This window comes from Garra rufa, chromosome 12 (assembly GCF_049309525.1).
Source record: "Garra rufa chromosome 12, GarRuf1.0, whole genome shotgun sequence".
In the NCBI taxonomy this organism is placed as follows: Eukaryota; Metazoa; Chordata; class Actinopteri; order Cypriniformes; family Cyprinidae; genus Garra; species Garra rufa.
The window spans coordinates 12,417,629-12,432,169 of NC_133372.1; the positions used below are offsets into that span (position 1 = coordinate 12,417,629).

At 32.5% G+C, this 14,541-nt stretch overlaps 2 protein-coding genes across 3 annotated transcripts in view; one reads left to right on the forward strand and one right to left on the reverse strand.

Annotated features, from left to right (window-relative positions):
• Nucleotides 1-9,084, forward strand: part of fam117ba (family with sequence similarity 117 member Ba) — a 21,616-nt gene extending 12,532 nt beyond the window's left edge. The window contains exon 8 of the mRNA XM_073851261.1: nucleotides 2,901-9,084. Coding sequence (XP_073707362.1) covers nucleotides 2,901-3,189 — 289 coding nt within the window. The 3' untranslated portion in view covers nucleotides 3,190-9,084. The remainder of the gene's footprint in view (nucleotides 1-2,900) is intronic.
• ical1 (islet cell autoantigen 1-like) overlaps nucleotides 8,949-14,541 on the reverse strand; it is a 22,648-nt gene continuing 17,055 nt past the window's right edge. For both annotated transcript variants that reach the window (XM_073851260.1, XM_073851259.1), the window contains 4 exons: nucleotides 13,652-13,924; nucleotides 13,435-13,530; nucleotides 13,212-13,328; nucleotides 8,949-10,276 (listed from right to left, as the gene is read on the reverse strand). In XM_073851260.1, the coding sequence (XP_073707361.1) occupies nucleotides 13,213-13,328; nucleotides 13,435-13,530; nucleotides 13,652-13,924 (485 nt within the window). In that variant the 3' untranslated portion in view covers nucleotides 8,949-10,276; nucleotide 13,212. The remainder of the gene's footprint in view (nucleotides 10,277-13,211; nucleotides 13,329-13,434; nucleotides 13,531-13,651; nucleotides 13,925-14,541) is intronic.

Genomic DNA, 14,541 nt, shown 5'->3' on the forward strand with positions numbered 1-14,541 from the left:
AAAAGACAATTGAGAAAAAAGTCTTAGACATCAACATAATTATGAGATTCTAAATTATGAAAAAATCTAAATTATGATATTACAATTTTAAACTTTTTGTCATAATTGATTTATTTCAATGTTAATCTTGTCAATAATTTGCCTTTTTGTTTTATAATTAATGTGGAAATAAATATGAAATAAAAGTCAAAATTATGGCATAGTAAAACAATTAAGAGATCAAATCAAAACTGTAAACATCAAAAGTCAAAATTATCTAGTCAATTATGACATAAAAGTCATAATTAGTCATAAGTGACTTACCTCACTGTAAAATGTTGTCATAATTTTGTCTATTTATCTCAAAATTAATGTGATAATGTACAATTTCCCATACATTAAATGCTTTGGTAAATCCTCATTATGACATTGAAAGTTAAATAATAACATACTAAGTCATAAATATAAGATAAAAGTCACAATTATGGCATAAAAAGACATAATTATGAGATAAAATCGTAAAAGTCCAAATTAAAAGTCTTCATCATTGTCATAATTATGAGATTATTCATAGTTAAGACACAAAAGTCTAAATTATGACAAAAATGTTAAACTTATATAAAACTTTTATATTTTATCATTATATTTCCATATTATATTTTTATATTTTCCATTTCTCATAAATATGAGATAAAAGTCACAATTATGGCATAATAAAACATAATTATTAGATAAAATCATAATTGTGAAAAAAAATCTAATGAAATACATTTTTGACAGAAAATCTTAGTCATCGTCATAATTAGTCATAGATTAGTCATAGTTTTGACACAAAAAGTCTAAATTATGACATAAAAATACTACTAATGACATACTAAGCCATAAATGTGAGACAAAAGTCAGAATTATGGCATAATAAAACATAATTATGAGATAAAATCTCATAATAAGAAGTCACAAACTTTTTGACACAAAAAGTCTAAGTTATGACAAAAACTTTACTATGACTTTTTGTCTTAATTGACTTATCTCAATGTAATATGTAATATTTTCTCATATTTTTCTCTTTTATCTCATAATTAATGTGATTAAAACATTTTCCATAAATTAAGTTCTTTGGTAAATCATAACTATGACATTAAAAGTCAAAATAATAACATACTCAAGTCATAAATATGAAATAAAAATCAAATTTATGGCATAAAATATAATTGTGAGATGAAATTATAATTGTGAAAATAGTCAAAATTATGAGATTATTACAAAAGTCATAATTATGAGATTAGTCAATGTAATGACACAAAAAGTATTAATTATGACATAAAAGATACTACTAATAACATACCAAGTCATAAATGTGAGACAAAAGTCAGAATTATGGCATAATCAAACATAATTATAAGAGGAAATCATAATTATGGAAAAAAATCTAAATCATGAAATGGTTAAAATTATGACAAAAGTCATAGTTTTGACACAAGAAGTCTAAATTATGACAAAAACTTTAATATGACTTTTTGTCTTAATTGACTTATCTCAATGTAATATGTAATATTTTCTCATATTTTTCTCTTTTATCTCATAATTAATGTGATTAAAACATTTTCCATAAATTAAGTTCTTTGGTAAATCATAACTATGACATTAAAAGTCAAAATAATAACATACTCAAGTCATAAATATGAAATAAAAATCAAATTTATGGCATAAAATATAATTGTGAGATGAAATTATAATTGTGAAAATAGTCAAAATTATGAGATTATTACAAAAGTCATAATTATGAGATTAGTCAATGTAATGACACAAAAAGTATTAATTATGACATAAAAGATACTGCTAATAACATACCAAGTCATAAATGTGATGGCATATGGCATAATCAAACATAATTATGGAAAAAAATCAAAATCATGAAATGGTTAAAATGATGACAAAAGTCATAGTTTTGACACAAGAAGTCTAAATTATGATAAAAACTTTAATATGACTTTTTGTCTTAATTGACTTATCTCAATGTAATATGTAATATTTTCTTATATTTTACTCTTTTATCTCATAATTAATGTGATAATGTAAAATTTTTCCAAGTCTTTGGTAAATCATAACTATGACATTAAAAGTCAAAATAATAACATACTCAAGTCATAAATATGAAATAAAAATCAAATTTATGGCATAATTGTGAGATGAAATTATAATTGTGAAAATAGTCAAAATTATGCTTATTACAAAAGTCATAATTATGACATTAGTCATTGTAATGACAAAAAAAGTCTCAATTATGACAAAAATGTTCAACTTTTTGGTTCTAAATATAGAAATAATATAATTTTTCATTTTTATCTCATAAAATAATGTAATAATGTAAAATTTCCCATAAATTAAATGCTTTGGTAAATCATAACTGACATCAAAAGTCAAAATAATGACATACTAAGTCAAATTTATGGCATAATAAAACATAGTTATGAGATAAAATCATAATTGTACATTATAAGACTCTTAGTCATCATCATAATTATGAGATTAGTTTTTTTTTAATCATAATTAACTCATCTCAGTGTAAAATGTCATACTTTTTGTCTTTTTATCTCATAATTTATCAAATGTATCAAATTTTGTAGTTTTTTTTTATATTTTTGACTTAGTAAGTCAATTATGATTTTTCAAAGCATTTGAGAAAGAACTGAAAGGTTGCCCTTAACAAATTTAAACAATGTTTTAATTTGTGTACAACAGAAATAAAAAAAAAAATTAATTTAAAGTATCACTGAGGTTGGACCTTGGACTGAAAAGCATTTCCCATACATGGAAAATGGCAAGACTTTTAACTCCTAGGAACATTCATGTTCTAATCAGTATGAAAGATACATTTTCACGAAAGAGCCTTGAACTAGTCTCTCTGTCTTTTGTTCCAGGCCAAGGCCTCTCCACGAGATTCCTCCATATCTCTGCCCAGACAGAAACAAGGTGAACTTCATTCCCAAAAGTGGCTCTGCTTTCTGCCTGGTGAGCATCTTGAAGCCTCTGCTGCCCACCCAGGAGCTGAACTTCCGTAGCGGGGTGGGATACCGCAGCATCTCCCCCTCCTTGGTGCCTCTGGGTGGTGTCGCTGTGAGGAGCCTTTCCCCCTCCATGGGTCCCGTCCTCTCCCGTGGACGTCAGTCACCATGTCTCCCACGACATCTTGAGGAGCCAGAAGGTTAAAACAGAAACAGAGAAACCTCAGCTGATGAACAGAGATGGCATTTTCCCACACTCCTGTATCATCTGATAGAGTCAGAGCTTTGTTAGGAATTTATTTAAGAAGCGCTTCTGAACAACTCTAAGAGATATCAGTCTGAAACTTGAACTTGAGGGTTTTTTTAAGTTGTTATCGAAGGGTAATGGTATTAGGTGTAAAAGGAGGAGGATTTGAAGATGGTGTATGTACATAGATGAAACATTTTTAGTATTGCACTGCTTTTTACTTTCTCAGTGATTTATTGCATTTTACCATGAAGCCTTTGAATTTTCTTATGTATAGCTGCATCCTTTAACCTACCCACACAAAAGTTTGGAATAATTACGATTTTTGGTTTTCTGATAGACGTCTTTATAATAGACGTTATTCATACAGTAAAAACAATAATATTGTGAAATAATATTACATTTTTAAATGTTTCCTAAACGTAACTTATCCCTGTTTCAGCATCATTACTCCAGTCTTTAGTGTCACATGATCTTTAGAAATCATTTTACTGAACTTATTTAGTGCTTAAGAAACATTTCTTGTTATTGTCAGTGTTGAAAACACTGTCAGAAGTTAAGAAATTAATTATTTGTGACCAGTCTTAAGTAGCATGGCCAAAAATACATTGAATGAATCAAAATTATGCCAAAAATCACTAGGATATTAAGTAAAGATTATGTTCTATGAAGATGTTTTGTACATTTCCTACCGTAAATATATCCAAACTTAATTTTTGATTAATAATGTGCATTGCTAATTTAATTTGCACAACTTTAAAGGCGATTTTCTCAATATTTAGATTTTTTTTTTGCACCCACAGATTTCAGATTTTTAAATAGTTGTATCTCGGCCAAATATTGTTCTATCCTAACAAACCATACATCAATGGAAAACTCATTTATTTATGATGTATAAATCTCAATTTCCAAAAATATGGCCTTATGACTAATGTTTTGTGGTCAACAAGCAAGCATAAATCCCATAAATGCTTTGGTAAATCATAATTATGACATTTAAAGTCAAAATAATATAGATAAATGTCAAATTTATGGCAGTTATGAGATAAAATAATATTTGGGACAATGTGCAAATTATGAGATGTCAATTATGACAAAAGTCTTAGTCGTCGTCATTTTAAAACTTTTTTGTCATAATTGGCTTTGTCATATTTTTTAGAATTCTGTCATTTTATCTCTTTTATCTGTAATTAATGTGATAACATTTTCCATTAATTAAATGCTTTGGTAAATCATAATTATGACATTTAAAGTTAAAATAATAACATAGCAAGTCATAAATATGAGACAAATGTCAAAATTATGGCAGTTATGAGATAAAAACAAATGTGGGACAATGTAAAAATTATGAGATAGTCAATTATGGCAAAAGTCATCGTCATTTTGAAACTTTTTGTCATAATTGACTTTGTCCGATTTTTGACTTTTTGTCATAATTTAGTTTTTGTTTATGTCATAATTAATGTGATCATGTAAAATCATAGAAGTCAAAAATATGTCATAAATATGAGACAAATGTCAAAATTATGGCAGTTATGAGAGAATAATATTTGAGACAATGTAAAAATTATGACAAAAGTCTTATCGTCATTTTGATCATTTTGAAACTTTTGGTCATAATTTTGTCTTTTTATCTCATAATTAATGTGATCATATAAAATCATAATTATAACATTGAAAATCAAAATAGCATACTAAGTCATAAATATGAAATAAAAGTCAAAATGATGGCATAATAAGACAATTATGAGATAAAATCATAGTTGTGAAAGAAGTCAAAAATATGAGTCTTAATCATCATCATAACTATGAGATTAGACACAAAAATGATAAATTATGACAAAAACCTTAAACTTTTTTTCATAGTTGACTTATCTCAATGCAAAATATTGTCATAATATTGTCTTTGTATCTCATAATTATAGTTTTTATTTCAATATCATATTTTATAATTTTTGTATTTACATTTTTGACTTGGTATATCATAATTATGACTTCTCAAAGTATCTTTTATTTTATTTTTTGTACATTTTTTGAACGCTGTAACAGAGCTAAATAGTTGAGCTTGACGAATACAACCAATAATACAACAGAAATTAGAAAATGTAATAAAAGTACCACAGAGGTGTTACACCAATTTGTACCCCATGTGTGGATAAAAGCCAAGATTTGGTTATTTTGTAAAGGTTTTCTCACATAAAAAAGAATTGTGGGAGATTTAACTCTCAAGAACATTCATATTTGTATCAAAATGAAAGATAGAGCCTTGAACTTCTCTTTCCATCTTTTGTTCCAGGCCAAGGCCTCTCCAGTGTATTAAATTGGTCAAAACCTGAGAGCAAAGACATTTTATCTTTTGTCTTTTGCATTTTCTATACATAAAAACCATTATGATTTCCACAAATGCCATTGTTAACATAGTACCAGTAATATTTCTGAAGGATCACGTGACACTGAAGACTGGAGTAACCGTAGCTGAAAATTCAGCTTTGGCATCACAAGAATAAATTACAATTTTAAATATATTAAAATGGAAAAATGTATTTTAAGTTACAGTTGCAATGTAATGTAATTTTTTTTCCAAACTTTTGACATGTAGTCTAAATGTAAGTAATTTGATTTAGGGAAATGGAGGTTTTAGCTCTTAGTTTTGCTTGCTTAATAGTTTACATGCAGTTTGAATAGTGCTGGAAGAACATCCAGAAATGTTGTAGCAGATTTGAGGAGGACTAACAAATGTGCCTGACTCCCATCACCCGTCTGTAGGAACCCATTTGCTCACAGTCGTTTTTTATTTTCGTCTGTCCCTACATCCAGTCTCGCCCCCTTAAATGTATAGAGCCCTTCCCCATATCCGTAAACCTGTATGTGCTTAATGTGACTTGCTGGTGAGAGGAAGTTTTGATGGTACACGAACAGCCTGGACACGCATTAGGACACACGAGCGATCAAATGTACTGGACAGTATTTTGATTATAATGCACTTCTCAGTTTTGTTGCTGAATTTAAAAATGAGTTCAACTGAAAGGTGTCATTACTGATTTCAATAGTGGGAAGGAAAATGGACCAGACTATCAGGATACACTGGATAGGAAAGACTTGCGAGAGAATCATTTCAAAGAGCGAGGCATGGCTTTAGCTAATAGTGAACTGAAACTACTGATTTGAACTGTAGCATCTTTATACTGTGAAATATACCATCAATCATACCGTAAAGCTTCCTTTCTTCCAAAAAAAAAAATAAAAAAAATGAAACAGGCAATCCTGAACAAAAATGTATGTAATTGCCTTAATGCTGAATTGAAATAGAGAAGTGTGTAAATTAGACAGGTGCCTGTTATTGAGTTTTACAGTTGAGGTCAAAAGTTTACATCCTCTTTTAGAAACTGCAAAATGTTCATTATTTTACCAAAGCAAAAGGGATCATACAAAGTTTAGTGTTGACCTGAATATATAGTCCACAAAAGAAAATAATGGTTGAATTTATAAAAAATTACCCCGTTCAAAATTGTACATCCCCTTGATTCTTAAAACTGTGTTGTTACCTGAATGATCCACAGCTGTGTTTTTTGTTTAGTGATAGTTGTTCACGAGTCCCTTGTTTGTCCTGAACAGTTAAACTGCCCGCTGTTCTTCAGAAAAAGCCCTCAGGTCCCACAAATTCTTTGGTTTTCCAGCTTTTTTGTGTATTTGAACCCTTTCCGGCAGTGACTGTATGATTTTGAGATCCATCTTTTCACACTGAGGACAACTGAGGGACTCATATGCAACTATTACAGAAGGTTCAAACGCTCACTGATGCTCCAGAAGGAAAAACGATGCATTAAGAGCCGGGGGTGAAAACTTTTGAACAGAATGGAGATGTGTACATTTTTTCTTATTTTACCTAAATATTATATATTTTTCATTTAGTACTGCCCTCCAGATGCTACAGAAGACAAAATAAGTTATTCTGAAAGGGGGTGTAAACTTTTGTCCTCAACTGTAGTTGTTACAAGATATTTTTTTCTTTTTTTCTGTGAATAAACTTCAAGATGAGTGTAACTCTGGTTTATTGACAAGATCAAATTAGATTTTTTGGCATATGAGAACTGTTATATTGATGAGAGAAATAACAATCAGAAACCAAATTCTACTCAAATTTATTTGCTCTCAGATGCAAGATCTCTCATTCCAGTTTCCTTCGATGAAACTGTACATTATTTAACTGAAACAAAAGGCAAAGTTGCATAAAATAAACAAATGAAAGCAGCTGTGAATGATGTGGTGTACATTCTTTTTGGTTTGTTTTTTTTTTTTAAGTAAAAAAGATACAATAAGATCTTAACATATAGTTCCAAACACAACCTTTCTCAAATACAGAAAGTGATAGTTGTTCATGAGTCGCTTGTTTGTCCTGAACAGTTCAACTGCCCGCTGTTCTTCAGAAAAAATCCTTCAGCTCCCACAAATTCTTTGGTTTTTCAGCATTTTTGTGTATTTGAACCCTTTCCAACAATGACTGTATCAGTTTGAGATCCATCTTTTCACACTGAGGACAACTGAGGGACTCATATGCAACTATTACAGAAGGTTCAAACGCTCACTGATGCTCCAGAAAGAAAAACGATGCATTAAGAGCCGGGGGTGAAAACTTTTGAACAGAATGGAGATGTGTACATTTTTTCTTATTTTACCTAAATATTATATATTTTTCATTTAGTACTGCCCTCCAGATGCTACAGAAGACAAAATAAGTTATTCTGAAAGGGGGTGTAAACTTTTGACCTCAACTGTAGATGTTACAAGATATTTTTTTCTTTTTTTCTGTGAATAAACTTCAAGATGAGTGTAACTCTGGTTTATTGACGAGATCAAATTAGATTTTTTGGCATATGAGAACTGTTATATTGATGAGAGAAATAACAATCAGAAACCAAATTCTACTCAAATTTATTTGCTCTCAGATGCAAGATCTCTCATTCCAGTTTCCTTCGATGAAACTGTACATTATTTAACTGAAACAAAAGGCAAAGTTGCATAAAATAAACAAATGAAAGCAGCTGTGAATGATGTGTTGTACATTCTTTTTGTTTTGTTTTTTTTAAGTAAAAAAGATACAATAAGATCTTAACATATAGTTCCAAACACAACCTTTCTCAAATACAGAAAGTGATAGTTGTTCATGAGTTGCTTGTTTGTCCTGAACAGTTGAACTGCCCGCTGTTCTTCAGAAAAAAATCCTTCAGCTCCCACAAATTCTTTGGTTTTTCAGCATTTTTGTGTATTTGAACCCTTTCCAACAATGACTGTATCAGTTTGAGATCCATCTTTTCACACTGAGGACAACTGAGGGACTCATATGCAACTATTACATAAGGTTCAAACTCTCATTGATGCTTCAGAAGGAAAAACTGCATTAAGAGTCTAGGGTGAAAACTTTTGAACAGAATGAAGATGTGTACATTTTTCTTATTTTGCCTAAATATCATATTTTTTTCATTTAGTACTGCCCTTCAGAGGCTACAGAAGATAGTTACATATTTCCCAGAAGACAAAAAAATAAGTTAAATTCACCCTGAAGTTTGCAGATTCGTAAACTTTTGAACTGTAGATTTTTATTCTATCTTTCTGTAAATAAACTTCAAGATGAGTGTAACTCTAGTTTGTTGACAAGATCAAATTAGATTTTTTGGCATATGAGAACTGTTATATTGATGAGAGAAATAACAATCAGAAACAGAATTCTACTCAAATTTATTTGCTCTCAGATGCAAGATCTCTCGTTCCAGTTTCCTTCGATGAAATTGTACATTATTTAACTCAAACAATAGGCAAAGTTGCATAAAATAAACAAATGAAAGCAGCTGCGAATGGTGTGGTGTACATTCTTTTTGTTTTGTTTTTTTAAGTAAAAAAAAAAGACAAGTGATACAATAACATCTCAACATATAGTTCCAAACACAACGTTTCTCAAACACAGAAAGCGACACTTCAAAATGTTAAACCACTCAAAGACAAAATTGTGCTCCATCGAATATGGAGTGAAATTCTGTGAGGCTCTTCAGCAACGAACGTTGAAACAAACAACATACATTCTAGAACAATCCGAGATTGCACTCAGAGACAGTTTAGTGCAAGCAATAACTTGATTTTATTAATGCAACAGAAAACCAATTGGTATATATATATATATAGAGTCACTCCTGATGAGTCCAAACATGATCATCTGGGATGAAAATGAAATGAAAATGTCTCCTAGAGTGGGATAGTTGCGAAATTCTGTGCTGAAGGTGAGATACGAAATAAAAACACATACAAAAACGTGTTCACAAACACATTCCAGTGTTTTGCATCACAGTGAGAGAGTCACTGAAAACAAGAATGATTATTCCCATTGAAATGTGACGTTCTCATTCCCACCAAACTAATGGCACAGCACACCACTTGCATATGTAGTTTACAGTAACACTTTTTTATTAAATTAATAAATATTTTCAATTATCATTTAAACTAATCCAGTGAAAGACTCCAAAAATATTTTTTTTGTGATTTACGTGCAACTTAACACACTTTGGATATCGGTCTTGATTAAAAATACAGTCTATAATCTATAATAGATGTTAGAAATCTGTAACCCTGTTTTCTGGACATTAAAACTCCCCTGTTGTACAAAGCAAACAAGTTTATTTCTGTTTTTGGTCCTCAGCCCCTCACATAGGAGATGGACAAATCCTCACCTTCATGTCCCTTTTTAACATGTGCACTTCATAAAGTAACAGATACTTTATTCTCAGGTAACAACACTAGTGATATAGAGATGAAGTCTTCAACATTTCACCCTTCGGTGTCTTAATGAACCTACAGTTAATTCACGCACACAATGAAAGAATATCTCAGAAACCTTCCAGTGTTGGATATGGATGGAGATTTCTGGATGCATCCTTGGCTCAGGTTGAATGGTTTCAGGAGAGGTAGTGTTCCAGCTCCGAATAAAGGCTTGGGATATGCACTCCTTTCCGTCAAAGAATATTTGGGATGCGATACAGCTCCACACCATCCTTCACTGAGAGAAATAAAACATTTACATTTGAATTTATTCATTTAACAGGTGTTTTTATCCAAAGCGACATACAACTGATGAATACAGCAAGCAATTCATATAGAGGCAATATAAGTTTCAGCTAAATTTCAGCAATATTACATTTTTTTCTGTATTTTTGATCAAATAAATGCAGCCTTGATGAGAAAAGAAACTTCTTTAAAAATCATACTGATCCCAAACTTTTGAACGGCAGTATACATTTCTGCCCTACAAAGGCTAAGTGCAGTAACTACGCCAACACTGAAACTGAGAAAAATGCCTTTAAAGGTTTTACACCAGCGAGTCAAACATTTTGTGGGTAGATTAGTGGTAATGCATTCATGGAATGCCTTCTTAGGAAGAAATTTTTAAAGATGAAAACCATGACAACTGATGTGACCTTTGACCACCAAAATGCAGATACTGCACTCTGCCTTTGGATGACCTGAAACAACTAAAACACTATTGCAAATGCAAAGTGCAGTATCTACAAACTAAATGTGTTCATTCATCTTTCCAGTTGTGTTTCTTACTACATGTTGATTGTTTTTAATGAATAGTTTTATTGATGTTTGCATGCTTTGAATATTACAATTGCTTAGTAGTAAACCTGAATTTTAAGAGTCATCTGCTCCTTTACAACAGAAAGTGTTTTGTTCATTTTATTTAAAAAGTAATTCATTACAGGGTTGCTTTAAAACAATAGCTGAAAAAAAATTCACACAATTTAAACAAAAGAAGAAAAACAAACAAGTACCCTAGTGTGTGAAACAAAACTAGAATGCAGTAACATCACTTACTGCGGTTTGCCACTGTATTAGTTTGGATTTTGTAGTAACTGCAATTTTGACACTCTCGTTTCTCTGAAAACAGTTGTCACAAAGCCCATTTTTAGCCTTAACTTAATTTTGACCAAATGTGTAGTTACTGCGCTTTGCCTTTGGACGGCAGATTTGTAATTTTATGTTATGTAGTTAATAGGGATGCACCGATACCAATCGGTCGATAAAGCTTGCGCGTTTTGTCAGTAAAGCCGGTTCTGTAATCAGCGGTAAATGCCATCAGGTGCGTGATTTCACGTTGAGCCGTATATACTACACACAGCCGTTGTTTACCGACGAGCTGCGCATAGCAATGTTCATTATCAGTGTGAATGTGCGCAGCTCGTCTGTAAACAACGGCTGTGTGTAGTATATACGGCTCAACGTGAAATCACGCACCTGATGGCATTTACCGCTGATTACAGAACCGGCTTTACTGACAAAACGCGCAAGTTATCGACCGATACATATCGTGCATCCCTAGTAGTTAATGTTTTACACCTAATCTTTTTTTATTTCACATCTAATTAAAATAACAAAAAGAATTTATAATAGTTTTAGTTAATAACAGCACAATCCAACATTAACACTGTACATTTCTATAAACCTGTGACTTACAGTGCCTTGCAAAAGTATTCATACCCCTTCATGTTCCCTTTTGCTGCCTTATGTTAAACTGCTTTAAATTACTTTTCCCCCCACATCACTCTACACTCTATACACCATAATGGCAAAAAAAGCAGGTTTTTAACATCATTTTAAAAAACTGAGATGATTCCATTGCATAAGTATTCATACCCTTATCTGGGACAGTTGAAATTTAGCTCAGGAGCATTCATATTGCTTGTAGATGTTAATACATGTTGAGTGAAGTTAACCTGTGGCAAATTTAATTGAATGGGTATGATTTGGAAAGGCACACACATCTTAATTAAAAGGTTAAAAAACTGCATGTAGAGCTCAGAAACAGGATTACATCAACCACACATCTACAGAAGAATTCAGAAAAAAAATCTGCTGCATTGAAGGTTCACAGAAGCATGTAGTCTCCATTACCCTTAGTGGAAGAAGTTTAAAACAACTAGGACTCTTCCTAGAGCTGGCCTCCTGGCCAAACTGAGCAATTGATGGAGGACCTTGGCTAAAGTGGTGACCAAGAATCTAATGGTCACTCTAGTTGAGCTCCATGATCATATGTGGAGATAGGAAAAACCTACAAGAGGACAAACATCACTGCTACACTCCACTGATCTGGGCTTTATGGTGAACTCAATCCTCTCCTCAGTGAAGACACATGAAAACGCACTTGGAATTTGCAAAAAAAGCATCTAAAGGAACCTCAGACTGTAAGAAACAAGATTTTCTGGTCTAATTAACCTTCATGTCAAGCATCATGTATGGAGAAAACCAGGCAATGCTCATCATCTGGAGAGTACCATTCCAAAAGTAAAGTCTGCTGGTAGCAGCCTCATGCCATGGGGCTGTTTTTCAGCATTAGGGACTGAGGGACTCATTAGAGTAGAAGAAAAGCTCAACACAGCAAAATATAGAAATAGCTTTAATAAAAAAACCTAGTCCAGGGCATTGAGGAGCTCAGACTAGGCAGAAGGTTCACCTTCCAACACACAGCACACAGCAAGAGTGGCTTATAGACAACTCCGTGAATGTCGTTGAATGGCCCAGCCAGAGCCTAGGCTTGAACCTAATCAAACATTTCTGGTGGAACCTGAAAATGTGTCTGTCCCCAACCAACCTGACTAATTGTCAAATGCTGACGTGCAAAGCTTGTCGCATCATACCCGAAAAGACTTGAGGCTGTAAAGGTGCTTTCAGCTAAGTACTGAGTTAGTGGTATGAATACTTATGCAATGTACTTATTTAAATTTTTTTTTTTAGTATATTTATGAAGTTGTGATAATTCTGTTTTGCTTTGCCATAATGGTGTATGGACTGTAGATTAATGTGGGAAAAAAGTAATTTAAAGCAGTTTAACACAAGGCTGCAACATAAAATGTGGGGGAAAAAACGACGGGGTATGAATACTTTTGCAAAGCACTGTATTTGTCAGTGATAAATGCATACAAACAAAAACACACCTCAAGCATTGAGGAACTCTTGATCACTGCGTCCAATAGCATCTGGGTTGGACAGAGGATCCAGATCTGCAAAGAGGTTAAACCAGGCAGACATGTCCCTGGAGTTTCCTTTAGGTGCTAAAAAGACACAGAGAGATTAATTATTACAGACCCAGTACAAAAAGACCATCTAAGATTTACAGATAGATATGGACATTTTTGACTTGTCATATAAAACTCTCACCACTGGCAGAAGAGTGTAGACTATTCTGGGTAGGCTGTCCTCCACTGGAAGGGGGTTGGAGTGGTGGGGCTTGAAACATAGGTGGAGTTGCCCATCCTGAATAACAGAAAGAGAATGAATATGTACATCACATTGACTCCACTGAATACTAATAGCACAAAAACTGTGATGTCCATTCCTCCGGCCAGCAGAGGGCAAACTACAAGACTGTGCAAACCTGTGGCGCTGAGGCTATGGTCTAGGAGTTGTGATGGCAGGAAGCCAGTGGGTGTGTTTGCCGTTTCTGTTTGTGGTGAAGGAGCAGTAACAGGAGGTGGAGGAGGGGCCTCGAAACAGCCAAAAGCATCCTGCCATGCCTTACTGAACTCACTAGCGCCACCCGCAGCCCCAGGACTCAGCAGATCCTGCAGGAAGGCCAGGTCACCTCGCTCTCCTTCCTCTTCTTTCACCCCCGCAGAGTCTAAAGCTTCAGACAACAGATCCCTGCCTACTACAATAAAAAAAGAAGATAATCAGGCTTATACAGAGAAAAAAGCTAATTGCACCATCACTTTGGTTGGTATGTTTTCTGGTACAAATATCTAAACATTTTTTAAAGGATAAGTTCACTTCCAGAACAAAAATTTCCTGGTAATGTGTTTAAAGCTGCACTGAAACTACAATTTGGACCTTCAACTTGTTGGGCAGCATTGAAGTCCATTATATGGAGAAAAATTTCTTTTCGACTGAAGAAAGAAAGACATGAACATCTTGGATGACATAGGGGTGTTTAAATATTAAGAATTTTTTTATTCTGGAAGTGAACTAATCCTATATTCAAGAAACATTTAATTTTAATATAATTTTTATAATTTTTTTTTTTCTTAAATTCACAAAATTTTGATAACTTTCGCTGAAAACAAGACTTAAGATCTTGAGAAGCAAAAGTATCAAATATTAAGTGGCGTTTCCTAAAAATTTATCAAAACTAAAGGGAAAACAAGTGCACTTTTCTTGCTACAATTGCAGATATTTTTTCAGTTTTAAGCCTAAACTGACTTTGAATTTTGATAAATTTAGCAAAAAACAAGACAATATTTTAAGAAGTGCAATGACTACAGATATTAA